At 36.6% G+C, this 26,743-nt stretch overlaps 1 protein-coding gene across 1 annotated transcript in view; it reads left to right on the top strand.

Annotated features, from left to right (window-relative positions):
• Positions 1-26,743, top strand: part of TACC2 (transforming acidic coiled-coil containing protein 2) — a gene marked incomplete in the record, with an annotated part of 1,481,681 nt that overhangs the window by 457,115 nt on the left and 997,823 nt on the right. The window contains 1 exon segment of the mRNA XM_044056051.1: positions 1,574-1,717. Within this exon segment, the coding sequence (XP_043911986.1) occupies positions 1,574-1,717 (144 nt within the window).

Raw genomic sequence — 26,743 nt, 5'->3', positions numbered from 1 at the left:
TTGGTTATACAACAAGTTAAATGTGAGGCTAGAAGGGGATCATGGAAGTTGTATCTCGAAGAAAGAGAGGCCTAGTGGCAAGTTTATTTATTTGCTTATTCCCCACCAGGTCTCAATGATGTTATGTCTATTTCAAGTAAACTTAAGTTAAAAACTTTTGATAGATGAAGAAATTTATAGTTATAGTAAGGGAATTTATGTCATTTAAATGTTGTACTAGTGTATTTTTAATATATTTTTATTCTTTGTAAAAAAAGTGGTTTTATTTATTAAATAATACATACAAAATGTTTTATTCTGCACAATGTTTAGATAATTTGTTTAAATAGATATAGTTGCAGAAACATGAGTATAATATGTTAGTTTTTGTGTATATGTATAGGGCTGTGCTTGGTTGCTTGCTGTGCATTTTAAAAGTTTATAGTGTTTTTTAAAATTGGTAATTTTCTCATTAATTAATCCGATTATTGATTGATTGGGTCTATATTAGAACATCGAAGTTTCAGAACTTCGAATTTTCTAATATCGACCCCTAGTAACCGAAAACTTATAACATCGAAAATTCAGAACAGAGAATTTTTTCTTAGGGAAAAAAATTTGCTGTTCCAAAACACATACACACAACACAAACACACCAAACAAACAGGAATCCACACACATACACCTAAAATCTTACATCTAACCCTACACTAAACTGTACATACACCACTATCTACCCACTTACCTTAACCCAAACCCGAACCCTAAGGTCTGTCACTATCGCACACACACCTCACCCGCGCCCTAACCCTAACTCACCTACCCCACCCTAACCCTCACATCCACACATTTGCACATTTACCTGACCCGCGCTCTAACCCTAACTCACCTAACCCGCCCTAACCCTCATGTCCACACAGTTGCACACTTACCTGTACCCAACCCGTAACTTTCCACCACAGTGCTGAAAATAGCAAAGCGACAGGAACGGACAACCAAATTCTTTCCCTAGGAAAGAATTTGGTTTTCTGAAACTTCGCTATTTTCAACTTTCGCTTATTAGGGATTTGAAGTTCTGAAACTTCGATGCTCTAATATAGACCCGATTGATTGGTTAATTACATATTATATAAAAGAGCGCTAGGTATGTTTGGAAGTTGTCTGATGAAGTCTGATGATTTCTACCTGACGAAAGCGCTAACTGGTGGAAAATAAAGATTTGGATTTGGTGATATCCTAGTTTCCAGCTTCGTGTGCAGTTTTTTCTGGATCTGTCAAGTGGAAGAACAAGCAGGTGTTTCTACTGTTTAAATTTTGACAGTTCAGTAAAAGTCAGTTTAATGTAGGAGTGTACTCAAACTGGAATAAATTGAAATTATTTAATGATGGGTTTTATCATACAGTATGTGTTTTGTGTACTCTGAGGTGCCACACTTTTTAGCATAGTGATTTTTTTTTTTTGCTCAGTTCTTTGGTGAAGTAAGTTGTGCCATTGAATTTCTATGCAGAGTGCAACATAGCTGCTGCAGGTTCTGTGTTATTGTTTATCAAAAAACTAACCAGAAGCCATTTATACTTTTTTTTACCCATGCAGTGTGTCTTTGCCTGAAGGATCCGTGGAGCTAATCTTTCCCTTCTCTCAGATCCCTGTGGATGTAGCATCTCCAGCAGCTAGTGATTTTGAGAAACAGAAAGCTGAGGTTGAAAAGGTTGTTGAGTTACACAGCTCCATCACAAGGTATGGGGATATGTATTTTCTATTTGTAAGCACATGACATAAAATATGGGGAATATGTTTTATATCATACATCACTTGGAACAATTAAATCATTGTATTATTTAAGATTGTACCATATTGTCATTTTATATCAGAGACTGCATTTTTTAACATGTGCCTTCAGAAAGTATGAGAAAACATGATTCTATGTCAGCCATCAGAAGTACACATTTTGTTATTATCTGTAATGATATGAGTGTAAATTGTCAGTTTTTACAATTCATGTGAAAATGTTTTTTATATCAGCTACCACAATATATGAGGAAGTAATATTTTTATATCAACTTTTACTGTGTGTGAAGAGAAAGCATTTCATATTAAGATAGGAAGCTATGAGTGGAAGTGCTTTACAGTACTTTAAAGTATGTGGGGGTGTCTTACACTACTCAACTTCTGTTATACATCACCTGTAGCATGCTGTGGCAATGGCTGCCCAGTGAAGGCAGTGCCAGACATTACATTTTGTACACAAGAAAGTAAAACTGTGTCCTGGTAGAACCAGGTTGTACTTAGTCCTGAGCCATTGAATTGATTAAAATGGACGAATGATGGTGCTGAATGTGAGGGTGTGTATCATCTGAAAGAGCACATAGTCTGGTACAGCTGGATGTGAAGAAGTGTGTCAGCCGATAGAGCACATAATCTAGTACAGCTGGATATGAGGGAGTGTGTCAGCTGACAGAGCACATAAACTAGTACAGCTGCATGTGAGGGAGTGTGTCAGCTGAAAGAGCACATAATCTAGTACAGCTAGATGTGAGGGAGCATGCCAGCTGATTGAGCACATAATCTAGTACAGCTGGATGTGAGGGAGCATGCCAGCTGATTGAGCACATAATCTAGTACAGCTGGATGTGAGAGAACATGCCAGCTGATAGAGCACATGATCTAGTATAGCTGGATTTGAGGGAGTGTGTTTTAGCTGATGGAGCACATAATCTAGTACAGCTGGATGTGCGGGAACATGCCAGCTGACAGAGCACATAATCTAGTACAGCTGGATGTTAGGAAATATGTCATACTGATTTAGCAATAAATCTAGTACATCTGGTTGTAAGGGAGTGTGTCAGATTGATGGAACACAGGAAATCAAGTACAACTGAGTGTTGCGGAGTGTGTCAAACTGCTGGAGCAGAGGGAACCTAGTACAGCTGGATGTTAAGGAGTGCGTCATACTAATTTAGCAGGAAATCTATTACAGTTGGATGTTAGGAAGTGTGTCAGATTGATGGGGCAGAGAATCTAGTACAGCTGGATGTTAGGAAGTGTGTCAGACTAATGGAGCAGGGATCTGGTACATCTAGATGTTAGGAAGTGTATTAGACTGATGGGGCAGGGAGTCTAGCACACCTGAATATTACGGAGTGTGTCAGACTGATGGAACACAGGGAAATTGACCTCACCTAGGTTTTAGAGTGTAAAGAACTGCTGTAGCACAGGAAATGTAGTACAGTTAGATGTTAGGGAGTTTGTCGGACTGACCAAGGTTATCCAAGTGCAACTAACTCTGAGCAAAACTGCAATCCAAATTGTAGCTTGCTACAGATCACCCACCATGCCCCAGGATTCCCACTCCTCTTTTCTTGATGTACCGGAAAATATTAGGGTTCAACCAAACACCCTAATAATGGGCTATTTCAACTACCCCACCATTAACTGGGAAAACTACTCATGTACCAACTTCTTCGCTCAACGCTTTCTGGAATTCATAAACTCCAATGCCCTGGATCAACTTATCCACATCCCCACAAGGGGCAACAATATCCTAGATCTAGTCATTACCAATATAAGTGACTGATGTTCCACACCTGAAGTCAACGCCTCATTGGTCCGATCCGACCATAAGCTAATTACCCTAGATATCCACATCCTGCCTCCACCCCCCATTAAGGAAACCATGGTAAAAAATTTCTCCAAAGCCAACTTAATGCTTCTTAAGACAGAAGTGGTGAACTTCATAACACCCATGCAGATGGACAATACAGTTACGACTACTGAATCCTACACAATTGCACTTTATAAGCACTTACATGAGTGCACGGATCGTGATATCCCAAACAGAACCAAGACACTATCCTGCAAAAAAAGGAAGCTAATCTGGTGGTCCCCTGCCATAAACAAACTGTACAACAGAAGGAAGAAATTCTTGCAAAAGAGAGTAAAATCCCACGAGTGGAGGAGCTCCCTGGTCAGCCTCAGTAAGAAGCTGCAATCCCTGATAAAATCCTCCAAAGCTAGTTAAGAAAACAAAATCATCACTGATTCTAAAGACAACCACAAAGCATTCTATAGCTATGTCAAGAATCTCAATGGCAACACTCAGATCTGCTCTGAGTTACAACACAATGGCACTGAATATACAGACCCAATTGATATTGCCAACATCCTGGCAGATAGGTTCAGTGCTAACTTTACCCCCCTCTCACCCCCTAAAGAGCCCATCTCTATACCGGAAGAATGCAAAGTTCCTGTAATCACGGCTGCACGGGTAAAAAACACACTCTCCAAAGCCAAGAACACAGCATCCATGGGACCAGACAACATCGCAGGATGCATTCTACATGAACTACAGAATGAACTGGCACCCCACCTAAGTACCATGTTCAATCATAGCCTCACCTCAGGCTTTGTGCCTGCTGAATGGCGCACAGCAACGGTTATCCCACTCCACAAGGGGGGAGCCACCACGGACCCCAGGAACTACCACCCCATTAGCCTGATGAACCTGGTCTGCAAGGCCATGGAACGTATCGTCATGGAACTTATAAACAAAGACATTGGTAATCTCCAAACTCTGGATCCCACCCAGTTCCGGTTTGTAAAAGGCAGATCATATCCACTAAACCTGATAGACTTCTTTGAAGCAGTCACCAAAGCCGTAGACAAGGGTAAGGTGGTTCACACAGCCTATCTAGATCTTGCCAAGGCTTTTGACACCATCCCCCACTCTGGAATTATAGATAAACTCACTAAACTAGGTATAAATCACTATGTCACAAGATGAGTTGCCAACTGGCTCACTGACAGAGCCCACACTGTGAAAGTAGCAGACTCCAAATCCGACTTCAGACCAGTGACAAGTGGAGTACCACAGGGTTCAGTCCTGGGTCCTCTCCTGTTTGGTATCTACTTCTCTGAAGTACAGGCTAACACAGAAGGTCTTTGGCTAATGAAGTTCACAGATGAATGCAAACTAGGAGCCATAATCGAAACTCCTAACGATGTGGACATCCTACAAAAGGGCCTCACTGAGACAGATGCATGGTGTCAAAACCATGGCCTCAAGCTCAATGCCAAAAAGTGTATTGTCATCCCCTTTGGTTAAAAACTCTGTACCCATGAACTATAACATAGGCGGTAGTATACTTAACACCGAAAGTGTGATAAGAGACCTTGGGACACAGGTGGACAGTAGTCTCTCCTTTGATAATCACATTGCCACAGTAGTCAGGAAAGTAGTCAGGAAATCCTTCTACATGGCACACCTCATCACAAAAGGTTTCTCATCCAGAAAAAAGAGGTCATTGTTCCCCTCTACTCATCACTCATTAGACCCATTATAGAGTACAATGCCCTTTTGGTATGTACCTCACAAGACATCTACAACAACTGGAAAGGCCGCAGAAATACCTCACAAAGAGGATTACCAGCCTCAAACAGATGCCCTACGCAGACCGTGTCAAAAAACTCCAGCTTTACTTTGTCGCATATTGCCTACTCAGAGGTGATCTCTGCCTAACATACAAAGCTATGTCAAACCCAGAGCTGTTGGACATGCTGCACTTAAAGAAATCCCAATCCCTCTGAGCTACACGCTCTAGGGACCTAAACCTTGTCACCACAATAAACAGAACATGTTGGAGGGATAGATTCCTGTCCCAGAGACTTCCCATACTCTGGAATAAATTACCTATCTATATCAAACAAAGCCCCTCATTAGCACTCTTCAAGAAAAATCTTGATGATTGGATGGGAAATAGGAAATTCACCCCGGGGATCACCTCTGTGGCTCTGCTTGACAGTGGCACAGGAAAATAATTTTCTTGGGTGGCAAAAGCCAGGGTACCTTTTTGGCTGGGCTTGTATAGGCCCCAGGGCCGATAGCCTAGTACCTACCTATGAACCTATGAACCTATGATGGGGCACAATGAGTCTAGCACAGTTGGATGTTAGGAAGCTTGTCAGACTGATGGAACACAGGGAATTTAGTACAGCTGGATGTTACAGAGTGTGTCAAACTGGTGGAGCAGAGAATCAAGCAGAGCTGGATGTTAGGGAGTGTGTCACATTGGTGGAACACAGGGAATCTGATACAGCTAGAGAAAGTGGAAGTAGTTTAGTAGCTGCTGTGCACAGTAGCATGGTCTTCTGACCTGCACCACAGACAGAGAAGTAAACACGACATTAACTGAGGGCATTAGCACAGGAGCAGAGAAAAGGAGAGACTGATGGACAAGGTATTAACGAGGTAGGTCCCTTTGAACACAAGGACCTTTTTTAAAGTAGTGTAGGATGGCATTTATAATAACATTTAGCAAATGAAACTTACTGATTGAGAAATGTACGTTATAGTGTTAATAACTTTGATATCACTCTTAACCTAAAAGAGAAGGTACCCTAGATATGCAGATGTGTAGACTAGAATTTTCAGATTGCACACCAAACCATCCCAGAGAATGTATGTTTCTGGAGATGATACATTTTCAGTATTGATAATTATGCTGGATAGTTCAGCTTGCAAACTACGGTAAATAAATTACAATGCTAATAGAAGGGGTCTAGAGTGTGTGATCACAATTCTGATAACTCGTGCATGATCCTGCCAAATTAATAAAGATTATAAAGTCTGTGCTGTAGCATATGTGACATATGCCTAAGTAATCCTCTTGTATGGAAAGAGTGACACTGTTGTAGGTCATTATGAGAACAGAAGCATTGAGCCAAGGGTGATGATGGCTGTACTCTTAACACATGAAGACAAGAGGAAGAGTGTGCTTGGGAGGGGCTATGCCTAATATGGTGGAGGAATGGTAGGCTGAGTTCTGTGTAAAATGATGCAATCAAAAATGCAAGAATGAAAAAAATGTTATCAAAAATGTTGAGGAAAAAAGGAAAATAACATGCCAGTCTTGCCAATAAGAAGCCCAAGATGGCAAAGTGTTATTATGGCTTTTGTACAGATAGTTCATTGATTCCACAACATGTGGTACTGCAAATTATTTACTGAATAATATTTGATAATTTTATAAAAACACATACAGAATGTAAATAATGAATTGGTATTTACAGCTACTGGGAAAACGTTTTGCTTTGGATTTTTTCTGCAATAGTATGGTCTAACGCCAAGTAGGCTGATGGTAGCTTTTTACTACTCTAATGTATTTTGCTGTTATGACTAGCCATGTTCAGATGTATAAGCACTGAAAACTTGGGTATACGCAGTAGTCCTGAGTGAGCATGTCTGCCGGACTGTTGATTTATTTTCAAAATTTCAGTTAGTTTGGCTTACAAAAGAAGATTATAGGTTAATCACCTGCATCTCCACACCCCAGGAACAAACCCTTAAACCTGTGGCATGTGATTTAGACAATACCTGACAATCAGTGTGTCTGAAGATATTCATTGTAACGTGGATCTTTACTACATTTGGATTAAACACTAGAGGGAGCACCTTGTGGATCCTTGAAATATTTAGTAAATAACAACAACAACAACAATAATAATAGTAATAATAATAATAATAATATTAATAATAATAATAATAATAATAACATTTGTTCATTTTACTATGGAGTGTCTAGACCCACTTAGTTGTTATTAAGCATTCGTATTTTAAATGGTCTAACATTTAAAGAATTATCTGCCAGAGACTGTAGTGCTAAAGTATAATATTGTACTGGTAACTGTATCTAGGCTGTCCTGCCAATGTCTTATTACTTGCAGTGGTTTGTAGTGCACTGACAATATTTCACTATTGACAAGTTGTGGTAGGCATGTATTGTACTTTTTAAGTGATGCCTTGGGATCATAATGTGAGTTACATTGATGCAATATTTATCTGTGTTGGCATTTATTAAATTGTTGTGGCTGATGATTAACACAAACGGCAATCCGTATCTGTACATGCATTGCTTTTCTGTTTAAGTTATCAATATGTGTTTTCCTACATTTTATGTCAAATGTCGGCTGCTTTCATGTGTTGATATAGGAAGTTGAATGACATTTCATATGTAGTGTGAAAAGGAAGTTCAGAAACATTTTTTTGTATTAAAACGGTTACTCATACAGTGTGATGCATAAGAAGGCGAATAACTACCTTTGGTTTGCATCTTTTGTTTCTGAGCAACTGGATTTGTTAATGAAGTGTGGTACAGTTTGTCTACTGCAAAACAGTCATGTCAAAAGAGATGTTAAAGTCACTTTTATACATAGCACGTTTCTGTCTTTGAATATCTTACCTGTTTAGCCTCTTGGAGGTAGTAGAAGGAGTGACTGACTATTCCTACTGTTCACATTCAGATAATTTTGCTACTTTGCAACTGTTAAGAAGTGTTGATTCACTTGTTATTCTAGGCACTGAATTTTATACTTTGCTATTTTGCAACCAGTAAGAAATTATCATTTATTTGACTATTGCAGGCAGTGAATTTTATAGAAGTCTAGAAACTTTATGGGTTAATTCATAATATGTCATATTTTCTACATTTAGACACTTACATGCATTTACTGAGCCACAGTATATACTTTATATTTTTAAATAACACCAACCAGTTTCTTAACTGTTTTGATAGTTTAATCATAATACCTCTTAAATACATTGCCAACAGGCATAATAATGTCAGTATTATTTATAGTAAAGTTTCAAGTCATAAGGATAAAATATTTCTAGAGCTGTACCCCATATCCCAAACCCCACTTTTGCTAAATGACTTAAAGCAGCTTCTAAAGTAACTGTCCAGCCATGGTCACTGTGAATCTGATGGCTTATCTGTGCTTTCTGAAAACCTCCATCACTTTCAGGTCTACACTAGTTGTGCACATTTGTAATCTTTCCTTTGCTACTGGTGGTTGTACTACAGGTGCTTGAGCATGCCTCTAAACCTCTGTGTATTAAAAATCATAGTAGTTGGTCAGAAAGAGGAGTGTTTTCTTGTTTTTACAGTAAAAGGTCGTTATATTCTAGTCCATAAAAGGTTAACGTTTTAATTTAATATGTTATATGACATGGAATATGAAATGGCAACCCAAACTTGAGGAAGGTAGCTGTTTTTGATGTATATACTATAGTTTGTTATGTATTATATTTAACAGCCTATGTTTTTGTATGTACTTTTTGAATGCTTAAGCCTTTCTAATGTTATTTCAGCTTATCATTTCCATCTTGTGCTGTAACTTTGTATTGTTTCCTGTGTATTGTTTTACATTTAACTGTACTACATAAAATTGCCTAAAATGCTCAGTGGAATCAGTAAATTGTAATCATAATGAGTTTATACACATACATACACACATAACACACGTATATCTAATATATATGATATAGATATATATGTATGTATGTATATATATATATATATATATATATATATATATGTATATATATGCATGTGTGGGGAGGAGGGGGTTGTATAGTGAACAATATTTTAGATTTTATACTCATACCAGTGTGTCAGATGACATGTAAATCCTGGACCTGAAGCCTAAATGCTAGAGGTTGACTCTGAATGTATGAGAAAGTCATTTTACTAATAAGCATATGCTTATGTAGACCAGAACTCCAAGGACTTCTGGGGTTAAACACACTGATGGAATTCAAAACCTTATAGGGCAAACATGATGCAGTTCTTCTGGTGGGTTTCGAAGGTGCAGCTATAAGTTAAGTCAGACCTTTGACTTCACATGTAGGAGGCAAAGTGCACAAGCTGCTTATTCTTAGCAATCCTTATATTCTGTCAGCATCGTTGTTTCTGTATTTAAATGTCAGAGTGTGTCTGGTATAGGAATAATATGATAAATGTGTACATAAATGACATTTATCCAGTCATGAGGTTTTGCGTTTATACAATTATGTGGTCATAAAAGCACATGTATCTGTCATCTGTAGTGTTTTCATTTCTCATATCTAAACTGCTTTAAATACAGTCCCAGTGCTTTACGCCATTTTTTTTACTAGAATAAGAAGTAAATGGCATGTATTAATTGTACAGTTGCTATTTTCAGAAATTAGAAGAAGGTGCATTCAGTATTAACATTCTCACTTCATCACAATCATCACTGTTGGAGACAACAACTTTAGCAGAATGATACATACATACCTACATACTTACAAATATTTTAGGCATTGGCAATTATGCCCTTTTAGGCTACAAAATACCAAAACAGTTATTCCAATGATAAGTGTTCAGATTGTTCTTAAAAATGTCAAACTAGTACATGCTTTAATGTAATCTGGTAGTCTATTCCATGCATCAGCTACTATCTCATAGAACCAATTAGCATACCTCTCATTCTTATATAATCTTCTACATATGATGTCTGATTATTCTGTACCATGTTTTGATATCCCAAAACATTCCTAGAGATTGTTTTCTCTAAATTCCCTATATACCTGCATAATAATAAAATAAATATGTCCCACTGCTAATGGTATAGCAAGCAAATTAAAGTCAGCAAACAAGAAATATCAAGCAACACCACCACGGCTAAAACATACTATTTTCCTTAATAAAAACAGCTAAAGCCATTCAACGTATCATGGATAAAATACTTGTAATTTATTTGTGTTTAATTAAAACCAATCTCTCTAGGAGAGAGTAAAAAGACAAAAAAACTTGGTAAAACAAAATCCCTTGTAGTAGTAGTAACACGATAAGCGCTTTCAGTAAACCTTCATCAGATGGTATTTGGACAGGGACTCCCTTTTTCATTAATAAAAATCTGATAGCCAATAGGAACATAAAAAAGAGACAACTCCTTTTTTCATTCATAACAAAAACACCAATCATATGGCTATTGGCTGGGAAACATTTTTTTACAGATTGAATTCGGCATCACTGTACTATCAAAGAAACCTTTCTGTCCTATTTACAGCTTTTACCTGTGCCTAAACTACGTTGTGTGCTAAAATGTTGTACATTAACAGTAATAGTAATACAGCTGTAAATCCAGTAGTGACAAAAATCTCAGTGGTGTCTGTAGCTTCTTATAACTTGCTCAAGTAAGATGTAGTCATCTCTAAAGATTTCTCGTGTGTGTCCGTGTGTCTGTCTGTGTGTGTGGGTGCGTGTGTGTGTGTGTGTGTGTGTGTGTGTGTGTGTGTGTGTGTGTTTCACTCATGATCTGAAAAAGCCCAGAAGAATGAAAAAAAAAATAATTTATGTACTTACCATAACATTCCATCTGTGTTCTCCATTTTCGTTCATCTTTAACTTATGGGTCTGGATCCGATCCTCAGGTCCAGCTAGGCCATTACACTAGTTTGTGGTCTCTGACAAACTGTTGAGCTCCTTCCCTACCCATACACCCCTCACATCCCTCAGATCTTGTTTGCAGCATGACAGGAAGACCATAAAGGAGTAACTGTTAATGAAGTTCAATAGTAAGAAGATAGATGACCTCGAAAAAAAGAACCATGTTCCTCCAGAAACCAGTTATGAAAAAATGGAGGGGAATTTCTTATCTGGAACTCACATAAAGGACAGTAGTGTCTTTAAAGCCTCTTAATCATCTAAAATTAAGATATTAGAAAAGCATTGGGGTTGGTGGGTGGGGAGTTGAGGATGAATGAAAACAGACAGCACAGATGAAATGTTATGGTATTTACATAACTTCTTTATCTGATATCAGTTTTCATTCATCCTGAGCTTATGGGTCAAAATCCCTAGGTATCTGAACCCTTGAGTGGAGTCCAAGAAAAGATATTCCTGTGTACAAATGAGCTAAAGGCTGTGCTTCTTCTGGATATCAGGTCCAGTTGTAATGAATGATGAAGGCAAGAGGATTTAACCAATTTGCAGCCATAAATATATCTTCCATAGCGGTTCTGGACAGGAAAAATAATGAAAGTTGCCATGAATCTAACTGAATGAACCTTTAATTGTTTTGGTAAGGAAAGATGCTATTTAATTTAGGTAGATGAAATATTATGTATCAAACCAACTTTCTAAGACCACCTTAGTGACCTATAGGCCAAACTTTTTCTGTTCAAGGTAAGTGAATAGTTGATCATACTTTCTAACGTGTTATTTACTATGTAGTTAGGAATGTAGTTGTCTGTGAACAATTAGTTAACAGAACATTGTATATTTTCCCTTATTTGTAAATTCTTACAATACCTTATTCAGGAAGGAAAAATTTGCATCCATCGAGACCCTATCCTTCTTAAGAAAGAAATATGAAAAGATGTAAACAAATTATGTAGATATGTGGGTCTCATTTTCTTTATCAAAATTACGTTTCACCGAATTTCAAATAAGCGAGACTCACCAAATTACAAATAAGCAAGACCACTTTGCTGAAAGTCCAGTATTTTGAAAGCTTACTGTGCTGAAGTTCATTTAAGCAAAATACTTAACGTGATGCTGATAGTGCAAGAAGTATAAGTATACAGTTTTTATGTACCTTCTCATACAACGTACCAGTTCTGTGGCATGGCTGATATGATGGTAGTTTTAGAAATATTCAGCATACAGAAAATTATTTTCACAGCGCTTGTAGCTTTTAAATGGAGATCACGCTACACTAAGGATTGGGGGAATCTGCCCTTGTTGTCACTGTAGTGCAATCTCGGAGTTGGTATATATAATATGCAGGGGGTGTGGGGGTGCAGGGGGCTTGTCCCCCTGCAAAAATATTAGAGAATGTGTGTTTTTGTGTTTTTATTTTTTAAATACCTATTCTTTTGGTGTTTTGCAGTTTGGCATAGTAAGCTTTCGAAACAGTGGACTTTCGGCATAGTGGTCTTGCTTATTTCTAGTTCAGTGAAAGGTAATTTCAATAAAGCAAGTTTTTATATATATATATATATATATATATATATATATATATATGTATATGTATATGTGTGTGTGTGTGTGTGTGTGTGTATATATATATATATATATATAGATATAAATATATATATATATATATATATATATATATAAATATATATATATACATATATATATATATATATATATATATATATATAAATGGGTTCACGTTATAATCCCGAAATCCTGAATTATCTAATTTCAGAATTTCAAGATCATAAAGCCGAAACCTTACAATACCGAATCCCCAAAAGCGCAAATTTTAAAATTGCGAATCCTACACTAACCATACACCACACACATCCACATACTCAGACTTCCCCCCACAGACAAACACACAAACCTACACACATACAAGCAAGGCAAGTCCCCCTGCACCCCCCCACTTAATTATACTAACTCCAAGGTTGCACTACACAGACAAACACACGAAAACATCACCACACACCTACATTCCTCTCGCGCACACACATCACAGTCACAACACACACTGACACATACACTAAAGCCCCTAACCAACACCCTTAAACAAAAATACTTACCTGAACTTCCACCTATCCATTCACACACCGCAACACCAGAAGCACTACTTCAACATTTCTGAACTTCGGGATTTTGAAATTCGCGCTTCTGGGGTTTCGGTGTTTAGAGATTACAGATTTATAATTTTGGGATTCTGAAATTTGATATTTCAGAATTTCAGGATTTTGAAGTCTTATCAAAAAATAGAAACAGCTGTGAGTTGTACTTTGGAAACTGATGAACTAGCACCTTCATAAAAGGTTCACTAAAATTCCAAAAACAGAATGAGTTGGAGCTGAGAAAGGCTCTATGATTCTGATCTACCACATAAAAAAGGCTTTCTCATTTTACTGAAGAACTACACTTTCAATTGGAGATTCAAGATATCTGAGTGAACCCTGCTTGAGGGGGTGAGACAGAAGTTCTGGAACTGGATTTAGAATCCAAGGTGGTTATCATGGATGAAAGGAAGTGGAAGTATATTTTTAAAGGTGTAATGAGAATGACTTTGCCCATAGACCAAAAAGAGAAAAATAGTTTTGACAAGGCCAGTAGGATCTAATGAGAATTACCTTGATTCTCCACCATGCTTTTTTTAAAAGGGAATTTGGGACTTAGGGTATTCATATGAAGGCATCCAGAAGACTGGAGGAGGGGGGATTTTTGAGTAGAGAGTCTCTCAGTGATTTCCCTAGTGGGAGGATCATTTTCAGGTAGTTACTATTTCTAGACATTCAGGTGAGATACGAGAAAAAATCGCAACCAAACTGGACCTACTGACTGAAAAAATTATTTCCGTCACAGTGTTGCATAGAGACCATTCATGAGGTAGTAAAAAGGACTTGCTTAATTTGTCTATCACAGGAATGTGTGTTGCTACTGAAAAAGCAGAAGGAAGATATCATTCATTGTCATGCACCCACTTATTGAAACAGGGGAAGAGTTTGGTTCCCCTCAAGTTTGCAATGTACCAAACTACTGACATGCCAACTGGTCAGAGAGTCTTGAAAAACTTGCAGTGCCAAAAGCATTGGTCTCGTTAGTAATACACTGATTTGTAAACTGACTTAATCGGGGGTACATGTATTGTGTTGTTTCTCCCATAAAGGGCTCTTCTCACCTAATGTAGGAAGCATTTGTGGGCACTATGGTCTTGAGTCAAGGAAAGATAGAAGGACAACCTATTAAAAATAACTGTAAGCACATTCATCAGGATAGGATTGTTCGCATATCTGAATTATTCTTAATACTCTGAAATAAAAGGACTCAGAAAGTATAGACCATTGAGATGCTAGCATCCATTGAAAAATTCTTTTGTGGAATCTTGGTAAAGGCATTACAGTCATTGCCAGTAACAATTATCTCGTTGCTTGCAGAATCAGTTGGAAAATTTTTTACTGCAAGCTATTTTGCTGACTGCTTGTTAACTGACTCTAGTTCTGAAGGAAGGAAGATATACTATCATAGAAATTATAATGAACACTTCTCCTATTAATTCTAATGTTTGGGCTAATTGTAACTAATTGCCTAGATATGGAAAGGACCCAGAAAAGAAGAAAAAAAAAACTTGTCTCAAGGAAACTGTGACCACTGTCATATTCTTTTTTTTTTTTTTTTTTTTTTGATGAGACTACTGGGGCCGTGGATAGATCAAGGGGGAGCACTGTGAACTGACGAAACTTGGCTTTCAGACATAAGTGGGAGACACCCCCCCCCAGATTGTCTGCCCATTTCTGTGTAATAGCACCCATCTTGAAGAATCATGGATCACACCCAACAGTCCTTGTTTGAAAAGGGCAGACCCAGTAAATCCTGAACACATGGAAAACAGCATGATGAACCGACCTGACCATCCAAAAAATTGGTCTCTCACCCCATGCTTTCCCAGGAGCCTAAGATTCTAACTATAATTGGTCCGGTGAGACCCTTTGGATGATTTTCTTCCATAGCAGTCCCTGCACTGATCACCGCTGCTTCTTTCATTTGACCTAGTTGAACGTCAGAATTTTTCTTAAAGACAGAGGAAGTAAGAAAAAGGGAATACATAATATGTGGTATTAAGTCTCTAAACTCAACTGTGTTTTGCAGTAGTTAGCCAGGAACTTGTGTACAAGAATAATTGACTACTAAATTGCCATAGAGTTAGACGATCATCTTTTCAAGACATTGAAAAAAGTCTGTTGGTGAGAAATTCTCCAGACCCCTGGATTGTGGGCTAGGGCATTGTCCAACATTATCGCTCTCATCTGTGTCAGGGGAACTGCCTCTATAAATGTCCTAGAATAAAACCTTAAGATATCCTGAATCACATGCGTATATCGGGGTGGGTTCAGCTGTCTCATCATGAGAGTATGTCCTGTTTTGTAAAGGCAACCAGAAAGAGATCTTTGACAGTGAAGACATTAGTAGTTCCAAAGAAACACAGACACACACTCATCCAGGCATGCCTCCTAGTGGAGATATCTAAAAACACAGTCTTCACAGCACTTTCTAAAATATGTGAGGCAATCCTCTTAGAAGAAGTTGGTATAGTCTGAAGGATGTGCTTCAGTGGGAGCAGTACCAGAAAGAGACCTAGACATTTTCCTGACCAGATCCTCCTGTAGTTCTGTAAGTGTGTCAACCAATTTAAGGATCTAAGAGCAAACATTGCCGAAGCATAAACATGCTCTATAAATCTGTTCATCTCAGACTCTCCACTCAAAGGACAGACAGTAGAACTCTGCTCTGCTAGTTTTCCCTTTCCTTTTTCTAGCCGCCACCACTCATGGGATGCAGTGTTTTGTCCCACTGGCGCAGGCAGCAAAATTGCCATCTGGATTCCAGTTCTGCACAGTGTCCATATCCCCTATCCACATCCTTCCAAAAAATGGGTGGAATGAGAAGGGAAGGAAATGTAGGTCCCAGGTATGTCGTACTCTCTGACTCAAGTCCATCAGATCCAAGGATTTAGGATCCAAGAAGGATGCACAAGGCAATGGATAAATCACCAAAATTATCCGAGTTGTGAGACTCAAGAGGAAAAACACCAGGATCCAAGAAGGCTTCCATGGTTTTAGGACCCACAGCAGTAAAATTCAATTGTCCTCTTTTTTTTCTTTTCTCAGTTTACTGTCACTTGTATGTGAAGGTCCAAGTACAGGTGAAAATGCAACCATTGAATCCCTCAGATTCTGCTTAGCCAAACCACTCAGATGTAAGGGGAACCCAGGAATCGAAGAAGGCTGTAAACTGTAGATCCAAGGTGACAGGATGAAAAGTCTCTGACTTTAATGGGAGAGAGAACTCCATCCATTGATCTAGAAGGTCCAGGAGCTGAAGAAAGAACAACAGCTGAACTCCTCGGATCCAACAACAGCCATGTCTGCCGAGGTACCAGGATCCAAAGGCATCTCCAAAACTCCAGATCTTAAGTGACCAGATCAGAAAAACCTCCCAGAATAGATCTCAATCTCTACACACAAGTAATCTGAACAAAGTTTGAAAAAAAATAGGGCCACATTTAAAATATTGTTCTTATAGATTAAAAGATATGTGCCGGATTGATTTTTCTGAGGGATATGAAGTCTAAAACTCAAATAAATGTCATTATATAATGACTTCAAATGTCAATGACTTGCCAGAAATCACAAAAAAAATTATGAGGGACAGATTAAAAATATGAGGAAGAAAATGGACATTCTACGAGAAACTGGACAGCATAGAGGCATACTTTCCAGCGCACTCCAGAACCTAAAAAATCTGTCTGTTTATTGGATCCAAAGACCCACGATTAGATAATGAACAACAGAAAGGAGCAGAGAGTACAGGATTCGAACTGCCTGATCCTAGAAAGACCAAATACCATCAGATCTGAGGAAGAGCTGGATGCAAGTTCCATGAGTCTCGTAGATTTCTACAATAACTGTCAGAGATGATACCATCAGAAAGGAGTTTGGATCTGAACATAAAACTCTTCCTGGATCAGATTCAGAACCCAGGATGTGCCAGGAAAGAACAGAAGAAGGTGACCATCTGAAGAACTGGAACCAGTAGCAGAGAGTGCACATTTAAGACAAACCACAGCATCTCCATCGGATCCAAAGAGAGCAAGATTACAACAAACCTCTCATCCAACAAATCCACAACCGGATCTGAACAGGGTTGGAAGCAGTGGTAGTAATATCATAGTGTCTCCAGTTAGATCTAGTCAAGACACAAAGATTCAGACCTTTTGAAGGGTCTTAACTTGTATTTGGGGGATTAAAATCCCAGTAAAGCTTCCAACAAAAAAACTCTACCATCTCAAGTGAACTCATCTCTGTGTGATGTGCAGGGATGAATCCGCAATACAAGAGCAAGTTAGTGAAGACTTTTGTCAGAAACAAGTTACACAAAAAGAATGTGGGCATTAGGAAAAAAGGGCAAGCAAAGTCCACACTTTTCACGAAACAAAAGGTAAAAGAGCCAGCAACAACCATTACAAGTGGCACAAGGCAACACTAAAAAAAATGTACTGAAGTAAGAAACACAGAGCTACAATTATTATTTAAATATCTTATAAGGGTCGATCAGCAATGAAAGAACACCAAGACAATTATTATTTAAATATTTTACAAGGGTAAAGGGAAGGAGTATAAAATCCTAAACGTAAGAAATAAAGATAAGGAATTATTGAATGAAATTATGAAAAAGCACTTATCTCCCAGTGTGAAGCTCAAGAGCTGAAGACGACCACTTCAAGATCCTACGGCGGCAAATGAGATTGGAGGGATGTGAGTTGTGTGGTGGGTTATGGATAGGGAAGGAGCTTTAGAGTCTGTTAGAGGCCACGAGCTAGTGTAATAGCCGAGTCTGATCCGAGGATCAGATCCATACCCATAAATTGAGGATGAATGAAAACTGACAACATCAGATTAGTTTTTATGATGTTATTGTACCCCAGATATGACAATATTTCATGAATATGACAGACTTAACCATTTTAAATGAAATATGTTAGACCACAGTTTAACATTTGGTATAATCAACCCATTAAAACTGGCATTTAGAATACTGTTTTGCTTTTTTGTTTTTTTTTAGGTGGGAGGTGTTGTTTGTTGCACTGTACCTCACAACCACAAGAAAAGGGATCACAACATGACTCAACATAACCTCAAATCCAAATTTTGAGAAGTTACAGTTAGTACTTCACAACCACATGAAACTATAGCAGTTTAATTTGATTTAAGAATAGCTAGTTAAGTATAAAAATGGCATACTGTCATCCTATTTTGCTTATTTCTGATTACTTTCAAATTACCTCAAGTTCAAAATTTAAGCGGTTAAAACTAATACCTAGCAACCACATGAAAATAATGTAGCAGTTTAATGTAATATTGTAAGCCCTGTCCAGTTATTTATTTGTTTTGTTTATGCTTCCTAACCAGTTGGGAGATTCTAAAAAAGTAATTTCTTGTGCTACTACAAGTAATTTATGTAGGTTGCTTGACTGTTTATTATCATATTGTACAGGAAATAACTATGGAAATGGTTCTAAAAAAGGTTTCAGTATAGAAATGAAATTACTATTCTGGCAAATGTTTCTCTGTCTAGAGTTACAAGTCAGTAATTTTTATTGATAGCAAGTAAATGTGTAGTCATATTGCAAAGTGAAGCAGAAAATTAAAACTAATGCTTTCACATAAGTACCAATAAAATATTTAGAATTAGATTAAAAAAACACAAGGCTTAAACAAACAAAGCCTTGAAATGTTTGCAAATGTACTTCTGGGAACAAGGCATGCTATAAAGAATGTGTCAGCATGTGGAGATATAGAAGTCTGCCTCTTTTTTTATTTTTTATTTAAAGAGTTTCATTAGGAAAATAAAAAGAGCATCATTTAGGGATTTACATGTATGTTGTAATAGGCACATCGAATGGCTAACAATTGCAGGTTGTAATAGACATGTCAAATGGCTAACAATTACAAGTTTTCAGCTGCAACCCGTCAAACTTTGATTGTTTGTGGAGGTGAGGAAGTAGCAAATAAAATTAAAGTGGAATCATGAAATGCAAACTAACAGGCACATTTTATTAGGATGCCGAATCATATTATTTTCTGTATGAAGTTATTTAAGCATTTCATGGTAGTAACAGTGCATTTGGGTTTTACTTCACCTTACTGCAGCTCAATTTGTCATGGAGTTTGTGTATATATATATATATATATATATATATATATATATATATATATATATATTTATACACATACATACATACACACACACACACACACACACACATATATATATATATATATATATATGGTTCCCCGGTTCCCCTTCATAATAGTGAAATACTGAAATCTCAAATTTCAGGATTTCGCAACCATAAAGACAACTTTTAAAATGTTAAAAGTGTATAATCGCGAATTCGAATATTGCAAATTTGCGGTTATGGCTTTAAGTTACGTGATGTACGCTGTTTCTCTTGGATGTTGTTCGGCTTAGTGTATGGATTTATGTGGAATCTAGGGGAAGTGAGTGTTTTATAAGGGTTTAGGTGGAAGTTTGAATGTATGTGAGATTGTAAGTTGTATGTGTGGGTTAGGGTGGGAAGGTGAATGTATGAGTGTAATTGTTGGAAGTGTTGGTGTTTGTCTGTGTGTATGTGTGTGTGTGTGTGTGTGTGTGTGTGTGTGTGTGTGTGTGTGTGTGTGTGTGTGTGTGTGCGCACGCGCGAGGGATTGTGGAATGTCTGGGTGTGAGTGTACTGTCTTTTACTGTTTGTGCAATCTCGGAGTTAGTATATATAAGTAGGGGGGGGTGCAGGGGGGCTTGCCCCCCTTCTTATGTGTAGTGTTGGTATGTGGATGTGTGGTGTTTTGTTTTGTGTGTTTATTTGTTTTGTAGTGTGGGTGCTGCAGTTTATGAGTGGTGTGGTGTATGCTGTGCATTCAGAATTTGTAGTTTTGGGATTGTCAAGGTTCGGTGTTTGAAGGTTTCGCCTTTATGGTTGCGAAATACTGAAATTCGAGATTTCAGCATTTTGCGATTATGAAGGGGAACCGTATATGTGTATATATATATATATATATATATATATATATATATTTATTTATACATATATTTTATTTATATATATATATATATATATATATATATATATATATATATATAGAGCTTTACTATCAAAATGTTGAACGTTAGTTCAGCGAAAAGCAGAAAGTCGGACATTAGTTAGTCGACTTTCAGTGTAGCCGAAAATTAGGAGATTGAGATTACATATCAGAGAGTGCAAGTGTGCATTCGCTGATATGAACTCGATGTTATGAACAGAGTCACGGTACAGTGCAGATTGGGAAATGTACCCCTTTCCTCATCATAGTGCGATCTCAGAGTTAGAATATTTAATTTGCAGGGGGTGTAGGGGGCACAGCCCCCTGCAGGGGGGTGCAGGGGGATTTGCCCCCCTGCTAAAATGTGAATGATAGTGTAATTGTTTAATGTACATTTGCACCTACACTGCCATAATGTTACAGTTTCAATATAAATGTCGAGTCTGTTGATGTCGATCAACTGAGTCGACATTTTCACTCATTAGTATTCATGCAAGATGACATCATTTTCGGAATATCGAGCGTTCATGTATGTGAATGTCGCTATTTTAATAGCAAGTGTACTTGGTCGACATCTGCTTAATTGTTCTCTTTTGCCTGGCTAAACAGTGAAATCTCACAATTCTTGGGGTTTGGGAATATTCCCTTTCCCCAATTTTGTCTGATTTTAGATATATATAGTTAGCGGGGGATGTGAGGGTGCATGGGTGCTTTTTTTTAGTTTTTTTTTTTTTGGTTTTGCAAGGAACAAGGCTGTTTCTCAGTGCATGCAAAGTGTTGCATCTACATTTGCCTTTTTTTTCAAATAATTTTTATTAGTTTTATGAACTTGAAAAAAATAAATACAATTCAAATACAACAACAGAACAAAAAGATAACTATATACAAGAGTCCACAGTAATAATACAATAAATGGAATCACTAATACTTTTCCAATAGATCATTCAGTTTTTGCCAATGCTTTTTCTGATGAGTCATATTTGATGTTCTAAAGTTGAAAGTTCTTTCTTGCATACACTTTTAGCTAAAATTAGAAAAACATTAAAAGATAGAGCAGTTTTACATTTCCAATTTTTTGTAATTATTTTTCTAGCTATTGATAAAATCAACCAAAGGAGAGGCAGCTGTGATCTAGGGATAACATCTGGTACAGGTGCATTAAACAAAATAAGTGAGTCAGATATATAACATTTATCTTTCCAAAGTGCCTGAGAAAACTTTTTGAATTTGTTCCGAAAAGAAACAACCAAATTGCATCTTAATATCATATGTGACTAGTCTGGTTCTGACTCACTTCCACATCTCCAGCATTTAGTTTTCTTTGTCTTATACATCAGATCAATTTTACTAGGAGTAAAAAAAATTCCTTTGAATAAATTTCCAACTATATATTCTCCAATAAAGAGAGGATGATGTTTTATAACTTGATTTTAATATCATTTTTTTATTAACAAGAACTCTGATCCATTTATTTTTGTAGAGTAATTCCAAAAGGCTGAATTTATATTTATAGATTTGGTTCTTAGAATCCTATATATTATTGAAAAGTATGACTTATTATGATATGGGGTGTAATTTATATTGATTAGGAAGTCTAGAATTTTAGGGATGCTCATTTCTTGATAGTTCATTATTATTTTAATTTTATCATTTACATAAGTTATGCAACTATGAATATTTATCCAATTATTGTTTGATAGGGAGCATTTGGAGAGAAGATATTTAATCGTATGTATTTTATTACCATTTAGGAACTGATGCCAAAATAATAAGTTACTCTTCTGGAGTTCTAACATCTAATCTTTATTGAATGTTTCTAAACAGCCTTTGGCGTTACATGTAGGTAAAAGAAGAAAGGATAAGTCCTTAAGAATATAATTGGATTCGATAAAAGATTTAAAAATATGAATGATATAATCCACTTGTGGAATAGATAAAACTATCTTTGTATCATTTGTAAATTAATATTTTAAAGTCTAATAGAATTTATTAATTCCTAATAGGTTTTGAGGGAGTAGATTATATCTATTATTTTGAATTTGTTTCTCGTGTATGAACTTCCATTCAGAATTATATGAGGAGTTTAACCATAATGTTACTAAATTTATAATATTGGATTTTGTATATAGTTTGATTTTTGGAAAGGCTATTCCTCCATTTTCCCAACTTTTAGTGTTCCATTCAAATGATATTCTCGGTTTATTAGGATACCAAAGAAATTTGAGAAGGGTACTGTTTAGTTTATTAATAATCTTTTTTGTGGGAAGAAATATTATTGCCTGTGTATAAAATAAGATTTTTGGAAGAATAATCATTTTTATTAATGTAAGTCTGTCTTCTGTCATAAGAAAGGACTTATTCCATTTATCTATTAGACACTTAACTATATTTCTTAAGTTTGTATAGTTAGTCTGAATTGTATTTCTTGTTGAGGGTGTAATAATGATTCCAAGATAATTAATATAGGTATTGTTCCAGTTGAATTTGGTATAACTATTCAGGAAATCATTAATTTCTTTATTAATTAATAAGGTTCTTGTCTTGTTTTTATTAAAATTTAAGCCTGATTTTTTTTTCAAAATAATTTAAAGAACAGCTTGAGTTAAAGTGGACTCTGTATCTCATGTAGTTATTAGTATATCATCTGCGAATAACTGGATTTTACAGCTGAGTTCCTCATCAGTATAATAATAATACAATTTGCAAGGGGTTCAATAGCAAATAAAAAGGGTAATAAAGGACAGCCTTGTTTTGTACCCATTGAAATTTTGAAGGATTTAGACATAAAAGAGCCAGTTTTAACACATGAATAAGAATTATTATATAAGTTAGTGATAAGATTAATATATTTGCCTTTTTGATGTATTGTGGATGCTGTTTTGTTTGTCAACAAATGCAAATGTTGATGTAACATTAATCATGTATATAGATGGATAGAACGCTTAGAGAAAGAATAAAGGAACATCTGTATCATATTAGCAAAGAAAACTAATGCCCTTGCAAAACATGTCATTGCCAGTGGTACTGAGCATTTTTTTAAGTTTTTGGTTATAAGGAGAGTGCACGAGATATTAAGAGGAGGTGACATCAGGAATAGTACTGAACAACTTGAGTCTAAGTGGATCATTAGACTGAGAGGTGATAGTGGGCATGGACTCAATGATGTGGTCCCTATAAAACCTAAGCTAAAATCTAGGAACCTAAGAAGAATGTTTTTTGCCTTTGTATTATTGTATTTTTTGTTTTATATGCATATTCCTTTATGAGACTGTTTAAATAATTTGAGTGCCTTGATGTCACATGATTAATCAAGGGAGGTAGTATATGGTATTTAAACTGAGCTTTTTGTTTGATGGACATTACCTGAATAGCAGATTAGTCTGTGAAAGTGCTTATGGTGTCGACAATAAAAGTTTTTATTGACACTGCATGTTTTGGAGTCCCTCTGTCTTACTAGACTACAGTTTAAGATGTAATGGTCTTAATTAAGCAGTGTAATGGTCTTTTGATCATAATTGTCTAAGTCAAGTGTTCGACTGGAGAAGGTTGATAATAGCTGGAACTTTTGTTGGTTGATAGAGGACGTTGTAATCTCTTTTTTTTTATCTGGGTGTAGTTAAGTATGCTTTGAAGTTTTAGCCAGCTGAGATTTTTGAGAGCAGTGCAGTGGTGAGTTCTCTTAAATGTGTTCGAGGCAAATTTGGCATTTTTTATAGTATCATTCCATTCTCAAAAGTTATGTGGACAGTATGTTTGTAAGAATGAAAGATGTGCACATTAAGCTTGGTAATAGGAGGGACCGAGGGAGATAGCTGTGACAAAATGGGTATGTTCTGTGAGGTTTGATCGTAAGGTATATAGGAGGCCTAGCTTGGAGTTTTTTGTTTTTTTATTGTAAACTGCATGTTTTAGTTAAATTTTAGATTACTCGTAATATGTTTGGAAATTGCTTCAATTTTGATACCATTAAAGGATATGACATTAATGTTTCTTGGGTAGGAGTTGAGGTATAAAGAGAAGTAATTTAATTTTATTGGTATGTAGAACCAGTTGTAATTGTTATAAGCCAGACATCAATGGATTGTCAAGATTTTTGAGTGTTGTCTCATAACAGATAAATGAAGGGGGAAGAATAGACAAGTTGTGAGTCACCAGTGTGCTGGATAATGGTGACATGCCTTACATTGATGAATAGGTTGAAAAGTAGGGGGCATAAAATAGAGTCTTGTGGAACACCTATTTGTACCAGTGTGGATGTAGTTTGCATGAATATCTTTTTATAGTATTTGTGGTTATTGGTTTGAGAGAAATTTTGTTTGTCTGTCTGTGTCAGGGGTAGGCTGTAAAATAGTGGTTACAGTTTCATGAAGATTTGTAGTAGCGTTAGCAGAAGCTATGAAATGTTTGTTAAATTTGCAGGCAACATTTGAGTTAGTTTCATGTGGTAGGTTCTAGATTCTATTTTTGCATGGTTTTAGGAGTGTATTTATAGTATGCCAGGAGTATTTAGGGTTATGTGGGATTGTTGCAGATTATTATATTTTTTGTGAATTTTTATTTCTTTTTTAGTGAGATTTCTTTGTTTAATAAGTTTTGAGATATTTAGGTGACTTCTCCCTTTGACATTTTCCAAATACTTTGTCTGTACTTTTCATGAACTTTTTTGTGAGTTATTCAAGGGATATGTTTTACATTCACTTTTTTTTTCTAGTAGGAAGCTGTTGATTAAGAAAATGTAGGAATGCATTGTTGAAGTATGTATCTTGTTCATTAACTACGGGGTGTTTCAGAGGACCTAACTGCGGAGTCTATGTGTTTCTTTAAAAATGTCTGGGTGGAAGTTAGTAAGGTTTCTAAATGTGTTATAGTGAACATTTTTTGGGGAATTTACTGTTATTTCTAATAATAAAGGTGGGATGGTAATCATTTAAGCTATCTGGTAGAATGTCTGCATGAGTTATTTTCTCTGGGTTTGTGTTTAACATTCATTCCAGAGTAGTTGCTGTGTCTGAATGTACATTAAATCTGATTGGGTCTTGGATTAATTGTGTTAGTCTGAATAGGGGAATGTTGTGCAGTTGACTATTTGGTTTTATATTACACCTGGTATCTTTATTTATGTTGGATGTTAACCAAAAAAATATATTTGCTTTAATGGGGATACTGTTGCCATTTGTTGTACGTAGAGGTGGATTCATTACAATTCGCTGATTGACCATTTCACTGAAAACAATAATCTCATTCAAAATGTCTGAAAGCCCATTTCCCTGAAAAGTCATTTAAACAAATTCAAAATAGCTGAAACATGCTTCAGTCAAAAACACTCACGAAAAATGTTTTCAAAAATACTGTTTTGTAGTGGGCAAGCCCCCTTGTACCCCTCATGTGGGGTCTTTGCCCATATCCCCTTACTTAATTATACTAACTCCATAGTTACAAAGCAGTAGAGAAAAAAGAACAAGCAGACAAAGTGAAACACTGCTGATATATAAACACATTTCCTATATAAAAAACCTTAATTACAGGAAATACACCTTATTATTTTTAGAAGCCGCGGTGGTACAGCAGTTGTGTTGTTGCCTCACAGCAAGAGATTCTCCCGTTCGATTCTTCTGTGTGGAGTCTGCATGTCCTCCCCGCGGTCGAGTGGCCACCGAAAGACATGCGTGAATGGGTGTGCCTTCACTGAAGGTTGAGCGTCGGGCTGGCAACTCTGCACCATAAAAATCTACTGCCAATCATTTGCGGACCGGAGTTCCGCTGTGGCGACCCCTAACCGGGAAAAGTCAATAAGACAAACAACAACACCTTATTATTTTTATTTATTTTTTTGCAGGGGAAACTACTCTGCACCTCCCATACCCCCTTCTGCACCCCATACCCCCTTATTTAATACATTGATTCCATAGTTTCACAACTGGATAGGAAATTGAAACTATCATATGGAGCAAATCACTGCCAGTTTATCTATTATTTATAGGTAACAAGTACCAGGTGAGGCCTCTTCATACATTTCTGTATATTTCTGCTTTTGTACTACAAAACTACATATTGCTGTATCACAGTCAATGTAGCTGTAGCCAAGTTGTCATTCAGGTAAATAGTTATTCATTCATATGATAAGGATCAGTAGCCGCTTTGTTGAAATGGGATGTAGTAACTGGATACCTAGATACTGCATATTGTTTGGAAATGTTATGCTTACATACGTATCTTCTTATTTGGTTACTGTACCTGTTTTATCAAGTTGGAATGATTTATTCATCTTTGATACACAGTTCCGGCCCTCAGTGATTACTAGATTATCAGAAGAGTGGGTTGCTGTCTCAGCTTAAATGCTTGACTGTTTTCAT

This window comes from Protopterus annectens, chromosome 14.part0, assembly GCF_019279795.1.
Source record: "Protopterus annectens isolate FY-2018-M chromosome 14.part0, PAN1.0, whole genome shotgun sequence".
NCBI lineage: Eukaryota > Metazoa > Chordata > Ceratodontiformes > Protopteridae > Protopterus > Protopterus annectens.
The sequence above is the reverse complement of the archived record's forward strand: the minus strand, read 5'-3'. Positions and strand labels throughout refer to the sequence as shown.